General features: G+C 39.3%; 1 protein-coding gene across 2 annotated transcripts; it reads right to left on the reverse strand.

Annotated features, from left to right (window-relative positions):
* Positions 1–18138: 18138 nt before the first annotated feature.
* Positions 18139–20516, reverse strand: LOC100358871 (gamma-crystallin F). 2 transcript variants are annotated; one of them, XM_089328730.1, is made up of 3 exons: positions 20393–20516; positions 20051–20293; positions 18139–18477 (listed from the first exon to the last, which is right to left on the reverse strand). In XM_089328730.1, the coding sequence occupies exons 1-3, from the start codon at positions 20399–20401 to the stop codon at positions 18205–18207; spliced, it is 525 nt and encodes a 174-aa protein (XP_089184856.1). In that variant the 5' UTR covers positions 20402–20516; the 3' UTR covers positions 18139–18204. The 2 variants fall into 2 exon arrangements, with proteins under 2 accessions (XP_089184856.1, XP_069926379.1); XM_070070278.2 differs by having other exon boundaries at positions 20051–20401.
* Between the last annotated feature and the right edge of the window lie 4846 nt (positions 20517–25362).

Raw genomic sequence — 25362 nt, forward strand, 5'->3', positions numbered from 1 at the left:
AACATTCCTATTCCCATAGAAAGGAGCATAATCCAAAAGCATACTGAAACTTAGTAGAGTAGACATAAATCTTAAAGCTCCAAGCATAGCAGCCTGTATACTTTGTGGAGAAGGAGGGATCCCCAAGTCATCTGTCAGTCATAGGTTGCAGATGACAAAAATAAATGCTTGTGGATATGAAAAATTAATGTTAATAAAATATTCTTATATCCAAAACAATGTGCAGAATCAGTGTGATATCCATCAAAATTTCAATGGCATTTTTCATAGAAATAGAGAAATAAAATAATTCTCAAAGTTGAAAGAAAACACTAAAAACTCCAGATAGTCAATGCCACCTTAAGAAAGAAGAAAGTTGAATACATCATACTTCCTGTTTTCATATTGGTTTACAGCATTATAGTAATGAAAAGTTTGGTCCTGGCATGAAAACACATAGTCCAATGGAATGGAGAGGAGAGGAAAAATAAATTTGAACAAGTCTGGTAAACGAATTTTTGACAAATATGTGAATTGGGGTATTATATCAAATACTAAACATTCACAGCTCGTTAACAGCAGAAATTATTTATTTATTTATTTTGACAGGTAGAGTTAGACAGTAAGAGAGACAGAGAGAAAGGTCTTCCTTCCGTTGGTTCACCCCTCAAATGGCTGCCACGGCCAGCGCTGTGCTGATCCAAAGCCAGGAGCCAGGTGCTTCTTCCGTCTCCCACATGGGTGCAGGGGTCCAAGCACCTGGGCCATCCTCCACTGTCTTCCTAGGCCACAGCAGAGAGCTTGACTGGAAGAAGAACAACCAGGACTAGAATCCAGAGCCCATATGGGATGCCGGCGCTGCAGGTGGAGAATTAGCCAAGTGAGCCATGGCTCTGGCCTCAACAACAGAAATTTATTTCTCACAGTTCTAGAGCCTAGAAATCCAGAATCAAAGTGCTTTCACTGTACAGGTGAATGAGAAAAAAAATCCCTTTGTGATGCAAGTATATAGGACTGAACTCTGAGAATGAAATAGAAGTACTGAGAAAAACTCCCTGGCCCTCTTCTGGAGATATTCTTTGTATGTGATGCCATGAAGGCAATTACATTAACAGCAATAAATCCAAACCCAGCTTAACTACTGATACGTTGATTCGGTTCCCTATACTAACAGGCTTACAGAAGATGAGGCATGTACATTTACAGGTATCAGTTTTATTTACTTTAGTCTTAGTTGTCCATTCACAATTTGTGCATTCAATTAAAAATAACAAAAACAGCAGCAGGCATAATGCGTAGTAGTTAAAAAACACCACGTTGCAATCCGGAATCCTCTATTGGAGGGCCTGAGTAAGAGTTCCACCTTTCCTCCAGATTCCAGTTTCATGCTACCTTGCATCCTGGGAGGCAGTAGATGGTGGTGGAAGTAGTAGGGTAGCTGCCACCCATGTGAGAGTCCTGGACTGAGTTCCCAGTTTCTGGCTTCCATCTGGCCCATCCCTTGCTCTTACAGCATTGGGAGAGTGAGCAAATGGATGGGAAATCTCTCTCTCTCTCTCTCTCTCTCTCTCTCTCTGTCATTCTTGCTGTCTGTCTCTCCTTTCTCTTTCCCTCTCTCCTTCTCTTCCTCTCTTACTCCATTTTAAATAAATAAAACAAGCAAATAATTAAAATATAATGGAGGAATATAACCTAATTTTCTGTCACAAAATGCTTATTTTGTCCAAAGTTTGCAGCTGCAAAAGCTTTCCTACGCTCAATTAATATGCTGTATTCTCTCCCCAGCTCAATTATTGACTCCTCATTTTATTTCCTTCTTGGTTCTAAGCATTCATATGTAGCCAAATTTTGATGTCTTACCACATGGTAGCTATTTGGGTTTGGGAAGAGGATTCATATAGCTTCTTTTTAGTTCTACTCATCAGAAGGCATCAATAGTCATCTGGACATTGTTGGTCACCCAGCTTGTGCAATGGGAACACAAAAAAGATCAGTTGACTGAAGCAATATTGTAAACAAGTGTAATAGAGAGGGGCGTGGCCTTTAACACAGTGGTTAAGTCCAGGTGTTCCTGCATTGGAACACCTGGATCTGAATCCTGGCTGTTGTGCTTCCAATCCAGCCTCCTGCTAATGTGTACCCTGAGATACAGCAGGTGAAGAACAAGTAGTTTTTTCCTGCCACAGACTTGGGAGACATGGATTGAGTGGTAGACCCCTGGCTTTGGCTTCACCCAGCTCTGGCTTTTGCAGAAATTTGGAGAGTAAACTAGTGGATGAAAGATTCTCTCTCCAACCCTCCCCTCATCTCTCTTTCTCCCTCTTGTCTCTCTTTCTCTTTCTGTTTTTCTGTCCGCCTTTCAAAACAAATTTAAAAAGAAGTTAGATATAGTTAGAATATTCTTCTAGAACTCCAACAACTATCCTCTCAATAGGTATGTCAGTTTTTAATTAACTAAAACACCCACAAGAATCTAACTTAGAAAGTAAAACTTTCTTTTGCTTGTGTTATTGGAGGTTCATAGTTCAAGAGCAGATAGCCCCATTAGTTCAGTGTCTGTTGGTGATGGTGGAATGAATTTGGACTGAAGTTCATGTGGCAAACCAGGAAGCAGAGAGAACTCAGTTTATACTGTCCACTCTTTGGTGAGAATTACTTTCAAATAAAATTCCCTAATGACCTACAGATTGAGTCCATCTCATAGATGCCATAAGTATATCAAGTCACCACCATCATTAATCATGAACAAACAACTTTGGGACCAAGCCCCAAGAAAAGGGCCTTTGGGGAAAATGCAAACTATTACCTAAACAGGTTACCTGTTCAATTGCTCTGCTCTTTCCTATCATTAATCATGGCATGTGTGTTAAGTAAATACAAAGCAATATCTATACTTTTTTCTAGTTGATTTTAATAAAAAATCAAGCATGATCCAAAAAGAGGAGCAAATTCTCATCACTAAAATTGTACCATATGGCCCAGTTATCCTACATTTGGGTGCATATCTCAAAGAAATAAAATTGATTTATCAAAGAGATACTTTCTCTACCATGTTAATTGTAGCAATATTCACAATTGCCAAGGAATCTACCTGGGTGATCACGGATGGATGAATGGATAAAAAAAGTGTGGTAGGGACAGGTGTTGTGACATTGTGGGTAAAGCTGCCACTTACAACACTGGCATCCCAGATGGATGCCAGTTCGTGTCCCAGCTGCTCCAATTCTGATCCAACTCCCTGCTAATAGCCTGATAAAATCAGCAGATGATGGCCCATGTGTTTGGGTTCCTCCCACCCATGTGGGAGACCCTGAAGAAGCTTCCTGGCTCCTGGCTCCTGGCTTTAGCATGGGCCCACCTCAGCCACTGTGGCCATCTAGGGGAATGAATCAGCGAAAAGATTTCTCTGTCTCTCACTCTCTCTCTGTGTAAGTCTTTCAAATAAATAAATAAATCTTTTTTTAAAAAAACGTGGTAATAAAACAATGAAATATTATTCAGTCCTAGAAAATAATTAAATTCTGATATTTGTAGTAAAATAAATGGAACTGGATCATTACATTAAGTGAGATAAACCAGACACAGAAAGATAAATATTGTACGTTCTCTCATACATGTAAATTTTTAGAAAGTCAATATATACTTAGAAAAGTTATTACCAGAGACTGGGTATGGTGGAGAGAGGCAGTGTAAAGGAAGATTTTTATGAAGGCTATCAAAACACACTTAAATAGAAGTAATATGTTTTAGTGTTCCATATCACAGTGGGGGGACTAGAGATCACTATAATGCATTGTATTATATAAAGAACTAGAGGGGAGGGACTGGTAGGCTCCAAACATGGACCAAGTTGCAGGAGTGGAGAGGATGAGTGCCTGATTTGATCAATTCGTCTTATATCCTATATGTGTTAAAGTATTGCATTGTGCTCCAAAAGATGTGCAAATATTAGTTGTCAATAAAATGTGTTTTTAAAAAAGGACAAAAGAAAATGAAATACATCTTGTGAAGATGAATGAGGAGATTTTGAATATAGATAGTAAAAAACAAAGAGAGAGAAAGAGATATAAAAACTTTCTGCCCACTTTGAAAGATCACCACCTTGAGCAATGCCATTTTAAGTCCTTCTATGTCAACAGAATTCTTCCAGTTGCTAAAGGAAACATTTAAGGAGAGATAAGACAAGAAAAATGTGACTAGGAACAGGAAAAATAAGAAGTCAAAGGATGATCAAACAGAAAAACCTTTAGAAGAATAGTTGCCTTGCTTTGTATCTTTTCTATCAAAAACTATTCCATTTCCTCTGCAGAATTAATTTGATTTGAGCTATTAAAAAGGACAGAAGAAATTCTGTTCCAAGCACTCTCTTCTTTCTGTCCTCTTATTTCCTACATTTATTTCTTTATTCCAAGAATGTGCTGATCACCAAAATGTAATTTTTAAAGGAATGAGTGTGAAGTTAGGGGGAAAATGGACTCAACCAACAGATTGTGTTTTTGCCCTCTGAGATTAATTCTGTAATGAAGAACAAGAACAAATCCTTTTGTCAAAAAAATCACAATTTGAACTGAGAAAAGATTCCATTTAGCTTCAAACTGAATAAGCTCTGACCTGTTTGTACTGTATTTTCCAAAGTGATAGTATCTAAATCTACATTTCTTTCTGAAAAGCACATCCTTTTTACAAATTTCCTTGCTTTTACATATCGCTTCAAATTCTGGGCTTAAGTATTTGGGACTGGCAAGAGAAGAGCTACGTTGCTAAGAAACCAAATCCTGGGTTAAAAATCAGAAAATTAGGCTTCTTTTTTGCACATCTGTTATTGACTGTGGAAGACTTTGGAACACCCATTTATACATTCTGCACATCCATTTGTTTTGCCTTTTTTTTTTTTAAAGATGATCCTTGTATCAACCTCACAGCTGGACAATCAACTACAAGGACTTATTTTAGAGCAAGAAATTAAAAGCATCAGTTAAAAAAGAAATTATTGGTTTTTAAAATTCTGAATTTATTTCATCTCTAGCATTTTGGGCAATACACCTTGAAGCTTTTTCCTATATTTGTGTTTAACACTTTTATCAATGTGTAGCTCACATTCTTTCCAAACTCTCCATGCACAAGAGCCCTCAGCACCTACAATCTATTTTCTATCTCTATAGATTTACTTATTCTGAACATTTCATATTTTTTAAAAATTATACAACATATTTTCACTTTGGAATGTAATCTTTTATAAAATTTCAAAATCCATACATGTGGTGCATATATATGTATTATATATATACATATATATATAGGTATATATATACATATACTTCTTTCTATCATTCAGTAAGATTTCTCTCTATTCATATATCATTTTGGGTTCATTCCACCTTTGGCTGTTTGAGTGTCAGTCTGTTCTCTCTGCTTCTTGGCTTGCCATGTGATCCTGCTTCTGTATTTGCTTTGACATTGCCATTCTCCGGCCTCATTAGATGGAAGCCTGACCAATTGGTCTGCTTGGTCATGGACTGTGAACCTTCAAATCCATGAGCTCAAATCAACCTTCTTCATAAGTAGTCTTTTTTTAGATATTTAATTACACTGACAAAAAGCTGACTAGCACAAATTGTCAGAAAATAAAAGCTATGAAGATTGTCACATTTCCCTTATTTTCAGTGGATGGCAGAAAGCTTGGAGACAATTAATTCATTGCCCCAAAACACTTTATTTTTTTTCCAAAATGCTTTAAATCTACCTAACCAAAATGCATTTTGAAACTTTCAAATGAAATTTGGTTTATTTTAGAGTTAAATGCCTCTTTCCTCATATATTTTAATCTATATATCATCCCATTTCTTTTCAGAAGTAGGCATGACAGCTCTGTGGGAAACCTAGGAGAAAATGTGAGACAGATACCGACCTTTATCTATGAAATCACAAAAAGTCATGTTTTGTTCTCTGTTGTATGCCATAGAAAATGAGTACTGTGTCTAAAAATGAAGCCTGAGGCTACTCTGATGAAGAACATTATGATTGTCTTCACCAACAAAAAGGAAACAATGGAGTCTTTCTAAATGTAGGAAGGTAAAGAGTAGATGGTTTTTGAATTGAGGAAAGTAAGAAAAAGTAAATCCTGTCACTCACAGTGACCTCAGTCTGCTTCTCTTTCCAATTACCTGCTGAGTCCTTTAGTCCTGTGGCAGTATCCTGCAGTATCCATTCTTCTCCTACCCCATAGGGAAGGCCTAGGTGAGCCTTCAGATCACATCAGGTTTTAATTCCTCAGGTTGGTACCTGAAGGTTGGTACCTCTTCTTTCTCAACAATCATCTCTTTAATAGTAGGTGTTCTAGTTCACACTTTCTTCATCAAATTAATTATGATCAGGTGTTTGTTTAATTATTCTCCAAATTCTCCCCTCAGAAATATCTGCATTTTCTCAGAATATTCTTTTTTTAAAATTTTATTTGAGGGGCAGGGTGGAGGGGAGAGAGGTAGATTCTGTCCACTGGTTGACAACCCAAATGCCAACAATGGTAGAGGCTGGGACAAGACCAAGACTGGGAGCCAGGAGTACAATCCGCATGGGTGGCAGCTCCCCAGTTATTTAAGCCATCATGACTACCTTTCAGGGTGTTCATTTGTGGGAAGCTGCAGCCCAGACCTAAAGCAAGGAATTGAACCCAGGCTCTTCAGTGAATATGGGATACAGGCATCTTAATTGCTCAGCTAAATATCACTCTCCACAGACTATTCAAAGAAAAAATAAAGCTTTGATAGCCAAAATAATATACTTATAATAGTAAACTACTACTCTTTAAGGAAATTTTGTTTTTTTAATATTCTTTAAAATTTATTTCAGATGCATAAAGATAGACAGATACAGATCCTATCTGGTGGTTCACTCCACAGAACCCTGCAATGCAAGCTGAAAACAGGAGACAGGAACTCATTCAAGTCTCATGGGTGGGTGGTAGGAACCTGACTAGTTGAGCTATCACCACAGTCTCACAGCATCTGCATTCTCAGGAAGCTGTATTGGGAACTGGAGATGGGAATTGAACCTATACGCTCTAAAATGGGATATGGGCATCTTTTATTTTTTTAAAAAACAGCTTTTTTGTTTCCAAGCTCATTTTGTTATAAGGAAAAAAAACAACTTAATGAATATCAGCTGAATTTTTTCACTTGTTGCAATTTCACACAAGTTGAATTGTACCTTGATTCAAGTAAAATAAGTCAATGAGATAGTATTGTTAGATACAAATACAAATTTATAAATGTATCATAATAGTAAAAAATTTATAAATGTATCATAACAGTAAAAATTATAAATGTATTATAGTTAAAATTACTATATCCTATAGATTAATGTTTGTATATCCATGTGTTTTATAAATAGAATCCTACACATTTTTGAGCATCTAAGTTTCAAGAATTCTATGGGAAAAACTGAAGTCATTGTTCCAAAAAAGGAAGAGAAGGATCCAACATGGGAAGTGAGATACACAGCAGACCCATAGAATGGCAGATCCTAAACAGCACTCTGGCCTCAGAATCAGCCCTTAAGGCATGCAGATCTGGCTGAAATGCCCATGAGAGTATTTCAGGCATGGAAAGCCAAGACACTCTGGGAAAAAAAAAAAAAAAAAAAAAAAAAAAACACTAAATGAAAGATCTCCGCGAGTGAGATCCCAGTGGAAAGAACGGGTCATCAAAGAAGGAGGTACCTTTCTCTGAAGGGAGGAGAGAACTTCCACTTTGACCATGGCCTTGTCTAAATATGATCAGAGTCGGTGAACTCAGGGGGCTTCCATAGCCTTGGCAGCTCATGACAAGAGCCTAGGGTGATTACTGATGCCGTAAACAAGAGTGTCAATTTGTTAAGTCAACAACAGGAGTCACTGTGCACTTACTCCTCATGTAGGATTTCTGTCCTTAGTGTGCTGTACATTGAGATTTAATGCTATAACTAGTACTCAAACAGTATTTTTCACTTTATGTTTCTGTGTGGGAGCAAACTGTTGAAATCTTTACTTAATGTATGCTAAACTGATCTTCTGTATATAAAGAGAAACGAAAATGAATCTTGATGTGAATGGAAGGGAGAGGGAGTGGGAAAGGGGAAGGTTGCGGGTGGGAGGGATGTTATTGGTGGGGGGAAGCCATTGTAATCCATAAGCTGTACTTTGGAAATTTATATTCATTAAATAAAAGTTAAAAAAAATGTTCTCTGTCAAAATAAAAAAAAATACAGATTGAATCAACCTAGCAAATCTAGCAAATTTTTAATGATTTATTTATTTATTCATTTGTACATAAGAGTTTCACAAAGAGAGAAGGAAAGGAGAGAAATACAAAGAGGTCCTCAATCCGCTGGTTCACTCCCCAGATGGCCGCAACGGCCGGAGCTGCACTCATCTGAAGCCAGGAACCAGGAGATTCCTCCAGGTTTCCCATGTGGTGCAGGGGCCCAAGGACTTGGGCCATCTTCTACTGCTTTTCCAGGCCACAGCAGAGAGCTGGATCAGAAGTGGAGCAACAGGTACACGAACCAGTGCTCATATGGGATGCCGGCATTGCAGGTAGCAGCTTTACCTGCTTTGCCACAGCACCCGGTGAATCCAGCAAATTTTTAAATTTTTTTTATGAATATAAGAGAACAGATTGTATGTGTTTCTGAGAAGATAACCAAACTTCCTTTCCTCACTCTCCCCTTCCTTCAATCCCCTTCCTTCCTTCTTTCCTTTTTTTCTTCAATTTTTGCAAAGACATGATTTTAGTCTAATCCATAATCATAGGCTTAACCCACTAACCACAAAATTCATCCAGTAAAAAGCAGAAAGACTACCATTCCACAGGAATATAAAAAAGCGCCAAAAAACAGCACATCACAAAAAAAAAAAAAAAAAAAACTGAAAGAAAGATCTCCGTGAGTGAGATCCCAGTGGAAAGAACAGGTCATCAAAGAAGGAGATACCTTTCTCTGAAGAGAGGAGAGAACTTCCACTTTGACCATGGCCTTGTCTAAATATGATCAGAGTCGGTGAACTCAGGGGGCTTCCATAGCCTTGGCAGCTCATGACAAGAGCCTAGGTTGATTACTGAGGCCATAAACAAGAGTGTCAATTTGTTAAGTCCACAACAGGAGTCACTGTGCACTTACTCCTCATGTAGGATTTCTGTCCTTAGTGTGCTGTACATTGAGATTTAATGCTATAACTAGTACTCAAACAGTATTTTTCACTTTATGTTTCTGTGTGGGAGCAAACTGTTGAAATCTTTACTTAATGTATGCTAAACTGATCTTCTGTATATAAAGAGAATCGAAAATGAATCTTGATGTGAATGGAAGGGGAGAGGGAGTGGGAAAGGGGAGGGTTGCGGGTGGGAGGGACATTATGGGGGGGAAGCCATTGTAATCCATAAGCTGTACTTTGGAAATTTATATTCATTAAATAAAAGTTTAAAAAAAATAAAAAAAAGAAAGTTTGCTATCAATTGACAATTATCAAAAGAATAGGTCAAGTACAATGAGAAGTTCTCAAAAAGAGAATAATTCCAAGAGTACATCTTAGCAATGAAAGTGTCATTGTAAAAATGGAAATAACTTCCCAACAGAACTAATTTGAAGGAGTCAGAACCAGTTATAGAACTATTTGTTTACAATATGTCATGCTACTATATAAATAATAGTTTTACAGACATTAATATTTAAAAACATTTTTCTAGTGTGTAGATGGATTCTTTATGCTTGACTCTGAGACAAGTGAAAACACCACAGCAGTGTAATCAAAGGTGATTTATTTTTACTTCTGTAGCTTGTTTTTTGGCCTCTTGGTAAACTCAGTGGATAGCTGACAAATTCACTACTCTCTGTGCATGAATTGTGTGAGAAAGGGACTCTAGAAAATGTTCTACACGGACTGTAAACTTTAAGAGGGAGAAGATACGTTGCCACAGTTGTTCGAGTTCTTGGTTGAAGTATTTTTTGTTTGTTTTAAGTGTGGGTTTCTGGCCTTTTCAAATCTTGGCTAAATGTATACAAATAACTTCAGTTATTAGGAGGTTGGTGACATAGAAAAATGGAAACTCAACCAGACCTACAATCAATCTAATGTAAAAAGCTTTCAGTTGCAATGAATAAAATTTTCGATTCAAAATGGCATAAGATCAAAGGGGAATCATTGAGTTAGCATAGATTTAACAGCTATATGCAACCTCATTCATATTCAGTGGGAAATAAAACAAAGTTCAATTCCCCCAAACTTTCAATTTGAAAATTTGAAGCTCTTCAATCATGATGAGTCAGAGTAGACTATGTGTGCAAACCTGAGTCACCAGTTGTCTGGGGTTTCATCTGCATCAGTTACAATGGCTTTGGTGACATGTAGTGGTAATTTTGCCCCAAATTAGCCTAAAGTCTGAAGATATTTGCTGTCCATGTAACAGGAAGTTCAGAGAGAGGTCAGGCTACAAGCCTGGTTCAAATGTGCTTCTAATGTGTGGGTGCTTTCCTTGGCTTTGTTTTCCTTTGTATATTGGCTTTATTACAATGAAATCATTTCTGGATTTCTCAAACCCTGAAATCTGCATGATGAGTAACACATCAAGTGAGGCACTGCAGGACAAAGAGAAAGCTTTACCAAAACAACAACAAAGTAACAGGTTTTCCTTTAATGTGATTGATCAGTTTAAGCCATTAATTAATCCTTCTCTGAAATTCTTTTTTACACTAAAAAAATTTATTAGTTTTTATTTATTTGAAAGGCAGACTGAGAGAGACAGACAGTGATGTTGTATCTACTGGTTCATTTCCCAAATGACTATCATAACCATGGTTAAGCCAGGCCACTGCCAGGAGCCAGGAAGTTAATCCAGTTCTTGATGGGGGCAGAAGGAACTCAAGTACTTGAGTCATCATCTGCTGCGACCAAGGATGCACATTATCAAGAAGTTGGAATTAGAAGTAGAACCAGAATGTGAACCCAGGCTGTCCAATATGTGATGTGGGCATTCAAGTGCTGTCTTAAGTGCTGCACCAACCATCCAGCCCAAATCATTCCTTACCTGATATCAGCTGTCATGATCTCTCTGGCTTAAAGCTCAGTTCCTTTTCTGGATAGGCAGGAAACATTGACATAATTGAGATAGGATTGGTAAAGGATTGGTAACCACTTTTGATCTGGGTACAAGGCTGACTTCCCTGATTGTCATAGTGCACAAGAAAAGACGGAAGACTTGAACCTGTTTGTGTTTTGTAAGGAGGAAGAAGATATTTCATATTTGATTGTCAGTGCTCAGTGCACATCCATACCACACTGTCAGGAAATCCAGAGGAAGAGATAGTAGCTGACAGGGAATATGAAAATACATTGTTCACAACAATGCAATTTTCTTCCTCCAGCATTGGATTGATAACATAGAAGGGATTTTGCTTGTATAAATAATGGTATCTCAAGAATACTGTGCTAGAAATAACTAAAATTAATTAGCAAAAATATTCAGATCACCATGTACCTTACTTCAAATTTGGATATGGATTTTGTGGGTAACTATCCTGTGACACACTGTGAAAAGAAATAATAAATGGAAATGGAAACTCTAAATAAATTAAATAAATTAGTTTTATGTACATTATGGTCCTTACAGTTAGTAATATTATAGTTTGAATTACTATTGTTTTTACATTAATCACTGTCATCATTAATGTTATCTGATTCTATGAGAACATTCCATGTTCTTGAAAGTGGCTATCTCTTACATTTTGGAACACCAGGATAACTGAATGTGTCAGGTTACAGAGGGTCAGACTCTCACTTACTTGGAGGTTTCCACTAGCCCCTTCCTTGTTACTTTTTCTACATGATCCTGATGATTTTTGAGGAGAGACATTGGAACAAAATTTGAGAATCCTTATGGTATGTCATGACTTTTTTTAAGAGTGTCAAGAAAGTCTGAGTAAATCCCCAGTTCTTTTACAGTTCTTCCTGAGTTTCTTTTCTGATCTCTAAAAAAGAAATTTCCATTTTGCATTGGCACTTGTTCAGTTTCGTAATGCAGCAACCGGCAATACCAGGATCTGCAAAAGGAGAGACACAACAACCCAGGCATTTGTTTCTCACATTGAAGCAAGTTTCAGTTCAGATGTTCACTGTCATCTTCCCAAGTTTCCTCTTTTCTTCCATTTGTGAGGTCATTATGTTTTGACAAAGGATGAACAAGAGCAAATTTCATATGTAGGTGCTAAATTCTGCATATCTCATAGACTGAAATAAGTAACTAATGAATGAAAAATGGGAAGGCATTGGTGTAATCCTATCAACATGAAATGGAGAAGGATTGTAAATCAGACAACCAACATTTTCTATTCCATTTTTTTATTATTTTATCAGCATACATTTATTTAGTATCTAAAACCAATTATAGTAGTTGAAAGGTTATATTCAAATATTAATCTCAAATACAGTTCCCTTAAGTTAATAAAAGAAAACCAAACTAGTATTCATAATATGCCAGACACATGCTAGGTAGTTGCACATTTCTCACCAGCCTCAATTGCTTATGAGAAAAAGGGTGGCTCTGAAACTGATGATTTTCCCAACATCTTCATCATGGTCAAGTGTCCCACCACCAATCCCAAGGTAAATGGAGCAACTTCAGTTAGGAAAAGAGATGATACCCCTGGTCAAATACTTAGTCTGTACCTGGCTCCATGGAAGGATATTTATATCTCACTCTCATTCTCCTTCTTACACAGATAGATAATTAAGACTTCAACAGGTTGATTATTATGCCCAAAGCTGGATGTCTCTGCATGAGGGAGTAAGAAGCCAGACAGGTGCTTCTCATTCCAAAGACCAACTATTTTCATCCCACTAGACCATACAATAGTTTGGAATATGGGATTTGTATGTTTAGTGGAGCTGAGCCATTAGCAACTGGGAATTTAATTTTCCAAAAATGCAAAGCAAATAAGCAGAGCTAAGAAAGTGAATTGGGAAGCATGTCATGTACTCTTGCTTACTAATGGGATGTTTTGAGGTGGGGGTGCAGCTGGAGGTTTTAAGAAAATGTTTAGAAAATGCTCTTCTGCCTTCATTTTTGCAAAATAAATCTATAAATTACAAGGTAGTAAAACTGCAAACTCTTCAGACAAATCTGCTCTCCTTTCTGCATTCTCCTTCTTCCTGTCCCATTTGTCTTAATAGTTTGAATTGTGTTTAATATAAACTTGAACATCACCAGTGTAACTGTATTAAACGTGGTGTTGTATGTAAAGTGCATAATATATATAGTTATTATATTTATATATGTATATTTTTCAGGAATCAATTATTTTCATTTTTCTTATTCTACTTAACTAATACATATGGCATTCAGCTCTGTTATAAATCAGGGAAAAAAAGGTTTTGCATGAAACTAATCAACATCCATAACGTTTACCAAAGTAGCTTTTTATCTCTCAAGTGCCACAAAAAATTTGCCGGTTCAGCATTCAGAGGCTTTTATCTGAATTCTGGTTTCCTTGACTGTGGAGCATTCCTTCCGTCTGTCAGTCTGATAGCATCTCTGTCTATGGCACAAATGTGGCAGGGTAAAAATAACTGGAGGTTAAGGACAAATATCCTTGAAACTTTCCACAGACCTCATCTTTTTGTCTTTGTTTTTTTTTAAAGCAGACTTCAACTGAGTTTTGAATACCAGCACCTGATTTAAAAAAAAAAAAGCCTTTGTTTTTAAAGTGTCTTTTTCTTTACCTTTGATCTATTAACTTTTTTTTCACAAATAATATTATGCAACATTTAGGTTTTCTGCTAAGCAGGTTAATGCATTTTTCACGGATTTTCCAAATTCTCCAGAGATTCTTTCTCAAATTCCATAGAAATTTATTCCTACCCAGCATTTTACAAACATTTTCAACTGGTGCTGCCAAATAACAGAGCTAATATCTTGAAGGGAAAATCTCTCTTTGAATTCTCTGTAACTGGAAGGTAGGACTTTATCATCACTGCACATTTGGAATAAGAAGTTATTCTTTGAATTTAACAAAAACCTATGAATGTTGACAGGACAGCTGATAGGCCAGGAAGCATTTGGAATCTTTTTTAGTTAATTATTCTGCAGGCCATATGTACCTGATGTTTCAAGACTCTGCCTTGCCTGATTTTTTTCAAGAGTTGAAACAGTAAATAAACAGGAAGGATTAGGAGAATAGAGTGGAGATAAAAAAAAATGCTTAGAGAAAAAGATGTCTGAAGCATCTTCTACTCACTGGGTAGAGGTAAGCTCTAGAATAAACAGTCAAGTAAATCACTGAGGTAAGTAGGAGAGCTTTTGATGAGTGGCCACACCCTTCCCCCCTGCCTATAGCTGTTAGTAAAGGACATATTTTGCTTTCACCTGGCAGAATACGGTTATATTTGGTCTCTATGTATAATGAATTAAACACATGAGAAATCACCCACAGGAAGAGGCATTCTATAACCATCAGACTGTGATAGGATTTAAAGGACTGATTCCCCCCAATTATACTTTGAGAAAACTTTACAAGCCTGGTTCTTTACAAGCCCAGTTCTGAGGTGTTCATGTTCAGGGTAGATTCATCTATGTAGAAACAGAAAATGAGAAGCTGAGGTTTAGCTGTCTCATATTTCCCATGTGTTGTAAAATTATGGAGTCACACTGCCTTCAGGAGGGACATAAGCTCTGCAGTTGGTCACAGACTTCACCATTCCTTATCACTGTATACCAGCAACTTCTCACATTCTCCTCACCTTGCTGAACTCTCAAGGCATTTGAATTTATCCCCCTTACTTGGCTTATGCCAAGGTTCTCTCTGTAAAAAAGGATGAGACATGTGTAACTGTTTCTTCCCAAATCCTTAGAAACCATTGATTCACACAGGCTTTTTTTTTTTTTAATGTATTCTTTGAACACCATTGCCATATCTTTGTATCAGACATACTGTATCAGACATACGAATGCATGTGAGATGTTATCCTTATCTGTGGAGGTTTAGGCTTCAGTAAGAGAGAGAAGCATGCTAGTCTTCAGAATGAAAATGGTGTACCTGAAGGGTCATCACTGGACATGGGGAACAGGAGTGGAGAGAATCAGCCTAGGGAACAAGGGACTTGTGCCTCCAGATCCATGTCTGTTGTGGAAATTTCGATTCAGTGCAACTATTGGAACAACATTATAATAAGATAATAATAATAAGACAAGTGTGGGACCTATTCCTGTCCCATTGCCTCAACAAATGACAGATAAAACTTATTATTTAATTTCTTGTTTCCTCATAGGGAATTGGTGACTGTAAAATGTAAACACATCACTTGCCATCTCTTAATTCTCAGGATTTCATATAACTCATTTTTCAGGCTAAAACATTCTGAACCCAAATGTCAAAGATTGAGTTATTTCTGGATACAAATTACAATTCATCTTTTTTCACCCAATGTATCATGATCAGCATCACAGAACATAAATATAATGAGTCATAAATGCAATTTTAAATTTTTTGTTAGTCACATTTAAACAATTAAAAATGGGCAAAATTAACTTATTAGCAAATTTTGTTGAACCTAACGAGTCCCCCAAAATATTTCAACACTAACTTATGCAAAAAGATATTAAGGAAGTATTTTCCTTCTACTTCTCATACCAAGTTTTTGAAATCCAGTGGGTATTTTCTTAAAAGATTTTATTCATTTATTTGAGAAATAGAATTACCTGCAGAGAAAGGGAGAGACAGAGAGGAAGGTCTTCCACCCTTTGGTTCACTCTCCAGATGGCTGCAAAGGCCAGAGTTGAGCAGATCCGAAGCCAGGAGCCAGGAGCTTCTTCCAGGCCTCCCTGGTGGGTGCCGGGGCCCATCTTCTACTGCTTTCCCAGGCCATAGAAGAGAGCTTGATCTGAAGAGGAGGAGCCAAGACACAAACTGGTGCCCATATGGGATTCTGGCGCTGCAGGTGGAGGCTTAGCCCACTGCACCACAGCGCCGCCCTGGTGTTTTAGACTTGAGAACATCTTCGTTTGGAGCAGCCTTGTTTTAAGAGTTTAATAGCCACATGTGACCAGTGATCATTATAATAGACAAACGGCTCTAAATGTACTTAGAGTTTCTCAAAAATGTTGGAGCAGGCATATGTGTTATATAAGTAAAATGTTAAGGATAAGTAATCCTTATTTGTGTTGGCTGGCTGGAAAATATTTTTATTCAAGTGGAAATCTGTTTGCAGTGGTTCTTTTTTTAAAGATTTATTTATTTGAAAGAATTATAGATGGAGAGAGAGAGAGAGAGAGAATATCTTCCATCTGCTGATTCACTACCCAAATTGTCCCAATGGCCAGGATGAGGCCAGACAGAAGCCAGGAGCCAGGAGCTTCATCTTGGTATCCCACGTGGGTAGTAGGGTAGCAAACACTTGGGCCATCTTCCACTGCTTTTTCCAGGCCATCAGCAGGGAGCTAGATGGTAAGTGGAGCAGGCAGGACACGAACCAGTGCCCATATGGGATGCTGACATTGCAGGCAGCACTTTACCTACTATACCACAACACTGGCTTTGAGGCAGCTGTTCTTTCTTAATTATGGCGATTTAGCTAACCATGAATTTATCTCAACAAGAGGTTGCCATTTTCACAATTAAGGCAAACTTCTAAGCCAAGGTGAAATTTGTTTTCTTCTTGATTACATATAAATATCTGAAGTCTAATATTTTCATTTAAAGAAAATTCTTTGGTCTAACAGAATACCTTCTTAGATTTCATTTGATGTACTCCTTCCTGTAAAGGGATATTGAGCTCCATGAAATGATTAACCCCATAATGTTATTATCATTCTCTCACAAATTAGAAGTTCTGAGGATTGATCCAAATTTAAGGACAATATTTACCTAACCAATAACAGGTTTGTGGGGAGCAACTCGGACTAGACTGTTACTGGAATTAAGACTTATTCTATGCATCTGCTTTCCCACAATATGGTGCTGAGAAGGGGTAACAACTTCTACGCAGCTGCCTCTCGCCAGCTTGGGTGATGACCTGCAGGAGCTGATCCTGCTCCTGATTGCAGGAGAGCAGCGTACTCGGCATGTGGGTAGCAGAGTTGGGATTGGTGGAAGAGGACTATAAAGGAGGAGAGAGACAACATGCACCAGGAACATCTATCTGAAGGAACATCTGAGCAGCCCCCGAGAGAGCCGGCCGGTGGTGTGCCGCTCCCCCGCAGAAGTGGGGAAAGTGGCAGGGGGAACCGCCCTTCCACGGAGGTGGAAGGGTCGGTAGCCAACCCGGGAAGAACCAGCAGCAAACCCGGGGAGGGCCGAGCAGACAAAAGAACAGCACAGGGTCCTGTGTCGTTCCTCCGTGAAGAGGGGGAGCGACATAATGGTGCCGTGACTCGGATAGGAAACCTAGGCAGGGTTTAGTGTCGTTTCTCCATGAAGAGGGGGAGCGACAAGGTTTACAACCTTTGCATTATTGTATTTATTTTCCTGATCGTGTACGTTCAATTTGCACTCCCGTACTCTGTGTTTGCTTTTACCAGTGCACACTACTTGAGAAGTCTTTAGTTCCCTTAAGAACTGTATTTGAAAAGTTCTTTGGATTCTTTTTTAACATGATACTTGTTCCCATATTTGTGTTCTAGACACATAATTATTAATAAATCCATTCAGCTAGTCATATAATTGTGACCTCAGAATTATCAGCCACAGCTATCGTAATAAACCTAAACCTATTTCCAGTTCTAAATTCTGATGTCATTTCATTCAGCCATCCTATCTAATGTATTTGCCAAAAAGGAGTTTACTAAGAAAAGAGTACTGAAGAGGTAACTAATTGTTTCAACAACAAACTTAGAGTAGAGTATCCTACACTACTATATATAAAGTTATATTTAGTTATTGTGTTAATTCACATGGCGACTTTTTGAAAAGAAGAGTATTATTATTTTAATTTTTAGATATTAGGAAATTGAAGCACAGATGCACTAAGTAATGTGTTCCACAATCTCTAGTTAGTAAGTGGATTTGTACCCACTAATTCTAGCTCCAGAGGATATAAACCACCCTTCCCATGGGTACTTGTAAGCTAACCTACATTATTCCTAGCTTTATCATAGCAGAGCCTTACAAGGATCCTGAAAAGAACACAGGACCACTTTATTGCATGAAACAAACAGGAAATACTTTATTAGTTTCCAGATACAGAAAAGGATATAGTTAGAAATATCAATAGAAATCCACAGCTCTCCTCAAAGAGCCCACCCTGGCGTTCACGGCCCCCCAGTCGTGGTACCGCCTGTAGTCCCCCGGCCTCAGCAGGTACTGCCGCCCTCTGTAGTTGGGCAGCTCATAGAGGATCCAGCAGCCCTCTAGCACGTGGAAGGAGTGGATCTCACTGAAGTGGAAGCGATCGTGAAGAGAGGAGCAGTCCTCTGTGATCTCTACCATCTGCCCTCTGAAGTCCTCCCGCTCATAGATCCTGATCCTGTGGGAGCTGGCCTGTGGATTCAGCAGACACAGAAGCCAAGAAGTCAGAGAGCTGACCTTGTTTAAGCACTCAATCATATGCTCCCAGGAATGGACATTCTGTTAACTTTTTAGTATCAAAAGTGACCATAATAAAAGAGACTGCCAACATCAAGGCTGCTGTGTACGGTTTGGTAGGTTGTTCGTGGTGAAACTCAAGAGGGCACCATTCACCTTTCATGTGATTTGAATGGTAGTGCCTAGAGTTGTGGTTTTTTTTTTTTCTTTTTTTGTACCGCAATCTACATAGACCATACACACTGGCCCTTCTCGGTCCCCATAAATATGGGTTGTTTTTTTCTCTGTTTCAGAGATTTCTGGTGCTTTGAATACTCTTTGGATACCATGTAAAAAATGAGATAATAAAATAAAATGACAAATGTATACTTGGAAAATAGTATTATTTTGAATCTCAGTAACATTAGGAGAAGTTGAATATTTTTACCGAAAAGAGGCACAGATTCATGGCAATTCAAGAAACTTCAGCCCTGGCAAACTCCTACTTCTGTACTTTCAACGTTAGCCACTGCCCCTGTCTCCTTTACCTTGAGCACTTGTTCTTCCACCGTATACTTTTTCTTCCCATTTTCTTCTGTCATTAAATCTCTCCCTAAGAAGGATTCTAATACGCAATACCGAGGCATAAAGGACTGCTAATCTTCCTTCCATTTGGTCAGCTTCCCATGGCTTGCTCAGGAGGCACACACTGTTGCCTAATCTGCTCTTCATGACAGCCCAACACATGAAGCACAGGCATCGTCAGCCTTTTCTTCTTTTAGAAGACTGAGACTAGAGCTGTCAGTCTATAACTAGAACAGTTAGGACGAGCCTGTGAAAATCCGACTTTTCAGATTCCTACTGCCAGTTTTGATCCTGTCCAGCAATTAAACATTCAGAGAGGGTTTCAAACCTCACAAAAGTGGTACATTTCCCATGCAAGGCAGTCCTAACTGTGGAATTCCAGGCTACTGGGGCTTCATTTGGATAACAGAGGGCTTAGCGGGAGCTACTGGAATCTCACTGCTGGTTGCTTGTTTTGCCTAAACAAAAGGCAGGGTTAGAGGCACATCAGGTGTTTATAATAACAGGCAATCTATGGATGGGAGAAGGCAGCTTTGGCTGTGCTAGGTTAATTTCCTTTCATCCTCATCAAATCTTATACATGAACTACTCTTCTTAGCCCTATTTTACAAATGAAAAAAAAAGGGGGGGAAGCAGGCTGGAAAATAGGGTATGTAACCTAAAGTCACCTGACAGCAAGGTGTTCATCGGCTGCTCATTCATCACCTTGGCATAAACACTGGGACCTAAACCGAGACTACTTATTTTCTGGACGGGGGGATTTGTTTTTAGCAAAATGAAATAAAGTGCCAGTTAAAAGCATTGTGTGCACACATTTTCAGCAGCAGGAAACCTTAGAGACATCAACAAAAGAGAGTAGAGGGAGATCCAGGACACAGCAGGCTGCGGTCCATCCCTGCCCAGAGTGTGAATGACACCTGCTGATGTGACTGCCGGGCAGAGGGGCCCGGAGGGATGGACTCACGTGGGGGATGAGGCGGCAGGAGCGGATGGAGTCGCTGAGGCCCATCCACTGCTGGTAGTCGGGGTACTCGCCCCGGCGCAGGAAGTACTGGCAGCCCGAGTAGTTGGGCTGCTCATAGAGCATCCAGCAGCCGCTGTCCACGCGCACCGAGTTGCAGCGGCTGAAGTAGGGCTGCAGGTTGGAGTGGTCGCTGCTGCACTCATAGTAGCGGCCCTGGAAGCCCCGGTCCTCGTAGAAGATGATCTGCAAGGCAAGGCGAGGCGATGGCTCAAGGGCCTGCGCAGACCCCGACCCCCTTGTGCCCGGTCCCCTCCCGGGGCCCTGGGCGCCCGGCGGGCTCACCTTCCCCATGGCTGGTTGACTCGGAGGATGCGAGTTCAGTGTGTGGGGCCGGCAGCGCGGCGGGTCTATATAGCAGGAGCGCTGCTGCGTTGGCAGGAACAACACAAAAGGCGCCCGCGGGGAGCCTCTCTCTTTCCCTCTCGTTTTCTATATAATGACCACGAGGGTGCGGATTTATTGTATGTTTTCTCTTAGACTCTCCAGAGCTTTCGAACTGATGACCTGGATAAACCTGTCACCTGATGCCTCTCGGGCCTTTCAATGAAGCCAACTCAGAAATTAGAACTGAGCTTAAGAGTTAATCATTGTCATGCGATGTTTAACTTACCTTTTTAAATTTCAAAATGATCTCTTTTCAAATAATAATATAGGGTCAGGACCAAGTCTGAGACCACGGTGGGCCACTGCAGCAGGCACTTAGATGAGAGAACTTTTTCTGGATATGAAAATGGAAAACATGGGAATGAACTTGCTTTCTCCATGGGTGGTTTAAAGGAGGATGAAATTTTCCCTTAAGAAACCTATATTCCTGCCTGCTGGTGAATGCAGATACCAGAGAACTATTAGGGACTTAGGTTTACAGGAGTTGGATCTCAAAGAAGCCCAGATTAAAAACTTGTCTTCAGCTCTGCTCCCTGGAGACTGGGTAGGCCCGGAGACATCTCAATGCAAGTGAACATGAAATGTGAAAGCATTTTGCATCCCATGGTGTTGTAGAGTGTCTTCCTTCTCTACCTTCCTAGCCCTGGGCCAAGCCTTGGTTGCTCTCTGGTTAAGGCTGTGGTTTCAGGGGCTGGAATGTTCCCCCATCCCCACAGGGTCCTTCAGCTGGTGCTCCCCTCTCCTAAAGCGAGCTTTTTGAACTTGTGCCATTATGATATATTAGTCTGAGAATTGTATTGTTAGGAGGCGTTGTTTACATTATAGGATGCTGGCCAGCATCCCTGGCCACTACCTAGGAGATGTCACTAGTTTATGTTTTAATCCAAATTATCACAACAGTGCAGTGTACTCAGATATTGCCAAAACTGGAGGACGGGAGTGGCAAAATTAACCTCTGTTGATCTAAAAGTGGTGACATATGCTTCACACTCTCATCTTTAATTTCTACAGTGCATTAATAAAATGGTTTGTGGACTGTGTCGTGGTAACTGTGGCGATTCCTCAGGAATGCTCTGGGACCATGCGCAGAGCAGGTGGGAAGAAGAGAGGGGAGTGCACTCATTTCCCCCCTCTTCATCACAGCATTTTTCCTTTCATGTTTTAGAAAAAATCCTATTTTAGAGTAGGGTTTCGTTATTCACTAATGACAACCTTTGTGAAATAAATAAATATTTGAACATCATCACTTTTAGGCATTGTGCCCCTCATAATCCATCTTTTAAAAAACACATACACTATCTACTGTACAATACATAGTGAAATTTTTATCTTTTGCTATATAAATGGGTATGAGTTTACTAGGTCAACTTGCTACTTTCTTGTGAAAAGCGAGATCTTTGCAGAAGGAAACACAGACCTGATAAGTTTTGATATAACAGATTCTGAAAAAGTTGGGTAATAATGCACTGAGAACAAAATGAGGGAGAGAGCACATGGAAGGCTCTGGTCAACCAGGGAGCAGCCTGTGATTGTAGGCCCAGGAAAGGCCGGACTGTGGGCAAAGACAATGTGTTAACAATCGGGCTTCGACAACTCAGAGTCTGACTGAGATGCTGACTTTAGCTTGGAGCTCTGTTGGAAGGTCTCTAAACCATTCTTTCTAGTCATTATTTGAAGATGAATAAAGAGATACTTGGTTTTATATCATTGATGATTGTTTTAAATCATTGATGATTAATATAGTTACTCATGAGTTTTAAATTTTTGATTTCTTTCTTTTTTAAAAAGATTTTTTTTTTAAAGCAGAGTTGCACACAGAGAGAACGAGAAAGAGAGCAAGAGAGACAGAGGGAGAGAGAGAGAAAGAGAGAGAGAGGGAGAGAGAGAGAGATCTTCTACCTATTGGTTCACTCCCCAAATGGCCTCAAGGTCCATGGCAGGGCCAGTCTGAATCCAGGAGCCAGGAGCTTCTTCTAGGTCTCCTATGTGGGTGACAGGGGCCCAAGGACTTGGGCCATTTTCTGCAGCTTTTCCCAGGCATATTAGCAGGGAGCTTGATTGGAAGTGGAGCAGCTAGGACTCTAATGGGTGCCTATATGAGATGTCAGCATGGCAAGCAATGGCTTTACCAGCTATGCCACAATGCTGGCCCCAATTTATTTCTTTTGAAGGCAAAAAGACACAGAGAAAAGATCTTCCATTGACTGATCCTCTCTCAAGAAGTCTACAACAGCCAGAGCTGTGCCAAAAGTAGGAGTCAAAAATACAATCTGGGTCTCTCATGTGACTTGGAGGAATCCAAGTAGTTGAGCTATCATTAACAATCTCCCAGGAGATGCACTGTAGAAAGATGGAATTAGGAGCCAGAACCAGAACTTGAACCTAAGCTCTCCAACATGAGATGTGCTCATCCAAGCAGTTTTTCAACTGCTGAACCAAATGCTTGTCTGCATGAGGCTTTTAATATCTCAGTTTTACCCTCAACCTTCTAACTTGTAAGAGATTTTTAAACGCAGATTCCTTCTTGTTTTACAAATGATTTTATTTATTTAGCAAATTCCTTCTTAAACAAGGCTTTCTGGGAGTCTGAAAATAAATAGCGTCAATGCATCTTCAGTTGAGAATCATGAAGACTTTTTTTTTCCTGTATGAACAAAGGACAAATAGTATAAAAGACATTGGGCACAGATCTTAGGAGGATTATAATATATTTTTATTCTCTCTTCTCTGAAAGCTTTACTAAGGCATTTAAACTTTATCTCCAAGCTTTGGGTGGGGAGTAACAATCCTTTAGAAAATAATGCAAGGCAAAGTGAAGAATTGAATTGCTGTCAAATAAGGGTTGGATTATGAAATATTTTGGCAAGGCAATATGAAAAACCTAAGTCCTAAAATGATTTGACTTCTTCTAACCAGAGTAGTTTTTATTATTTGCACCTTTTGATCAGCGTTAAAGCTCTTTATTTTTCAAGATGAGATTCAAATAATGAGTTTCCATGAACTATATTCCTTCCTGGAGTATTTTAATGCATCCTGAGAAAAAGTATTTAAAACCAATCCATTGTATTTCTACTCTAAGTCATATGTTATAAATGAAACACTGTAATTGAATTTGCCCCTCTAAAAGGCACAAATAATTCCCTAACATTGATCAGAAAAAAGGTATCAAGGTGCTAGAAGGAGACAGATATATAAATAGAGTAATTAGTGTAAATATCAATCTTCTGAGGAAGAAAGAGTAACTTTGACCTTCTCAAATCTCTTCTAATAAGGCCTTACAAATCATATGCATACATAATGGAACTATTTTCTTGTAATAATTTTTTAAAGATTTATTTTATTTATTTGAAAGAGTAACAGAGAGAGGTAGAGAAAGAGAGAAAGGTATTCCATCTGCTGGTTCACTCCCCAGATGGGCGCAATGGCCAGAGCTATGCTAATCCAAAGCCAGGAGCCAGGAGCTTTTTACGGGTCTCCCATGCAGGTGCAGGGGCCCAAGAACTTGGGCCATCTTCTACTGTTATCCCAGGCCATAGCAGAGAGCTGTATCGGAAGAGGAGCAGCAGGACTAGCACCAGCGCCCATATGGGGTGCCAGCGCTTCAGGCCAGGATGTTAACCCACTGCACCACAGCGCCGGCCCCCTTATAATAAATTTTAAACATCATGCTAACATCAGAAAAATCCAAAGGCAATTCAAGCTTGAATTAACTTGTAATAGCAATTGTGAAATACAGACTATCCAAAACCTGTATAAATTGCCTCCTCTTCCTCTCTTTCTTCTTCCCCTCTCTCTCCTTCTCCTCCTCCTCCTCCTTCTGCTTCTGCTCTGCTTCTTCTTTTTTAAATATTTGTTTATTGTATTTGAAAGGCAGAGTTACCAGAGGCAGAAAGAGCGAGAGAGAGAGATCTTCCATCTGCTGGTTCACCCCCCAGATGGCCACAATGGCTGGAGCTGCATAGATCCAAAGTCAGGAGCCAGGAGCCTCCTCCTGGTCTCCCATACAGGTGCAGGAGCCCAAGGACATGGGCCATCTTCCACTGCCTTCCCAGCCAAAGCAGGCAGCTGGATTGGAAGTGGAGCACCTGGTACTCAAACCGGTGCCCATATGGGATGCCAGCACTACAGGCGGAGGTTTTACCTGCTATGCCACAGCACTGGCCCCTGTTTTTCTTTTTGTAAATAAAGATTCACTTATTTGTTTGTTTGTTTATCTGAAATTGTTACAGAGAGGGAAACACAGAGAGAGATCTTTCATTCACTAGTTCACTCCCCAGGTGACCATATCAGCTGGGCTGGGCCAGTCCAAAGCCAGGAGTCAGGAGCTTTTTCCAGGTTTCCCATGGGAGTAGCAGTGGCCCAAACACTTGGGAAATTTTTCACTTCATTTCCCAGGCCCTTAGCGGGGAGCTAGATAACAAGTAAAGCAGATGGAACATGAAGTGGTGCCTATATGGGATGCAGACATTGCAGGTATCAGCTCTGCCACAATGCCAGCCCCCAAATGCCTGTTTACCTGTCATAACAGATGCTAAAAAAAGTAAAATGCTCAAGTTGCAAGCAATAAACAGGAAAAGGGAGATAAAGCACAATATGTGTTTTTTAAGATATTCAAGTTATAAATTATATTTTTGGCTATACATAAATATAAATAAAGAGTTTCGACTCAAAAATAACAGAGGAGGAAATCAAGTAAAGATGTTTTTCCTATTTTAAAATTGCTCAATTTGTTTTCAACTAGGACATTAAATAAAACATTATAAATATCTGATTTCAAATAATTCTGTAAAATTAAGGGAAACAAAATTTTTTTTTCAAGTGAAAATGTCTCTTTATTAACAGCTGCTGCAGGTGGGACCACAAAGTGC

Source organism: Oryctolagus cuniculus, chromosome 3, assembly GCF_051225735.1.
Source record: "Oryctolagus cuniculus isolate XC-2025 breed Fujian yellow rabbit chromosome 3, ASM5122573v1, whole genome shotgun sequence".
NCBI lineage: Eukaryota > Metazoa > Chordata > Mammalia > Lagomorpha > Leporidae > Oryctolagus > Oryctolagus cuniculus.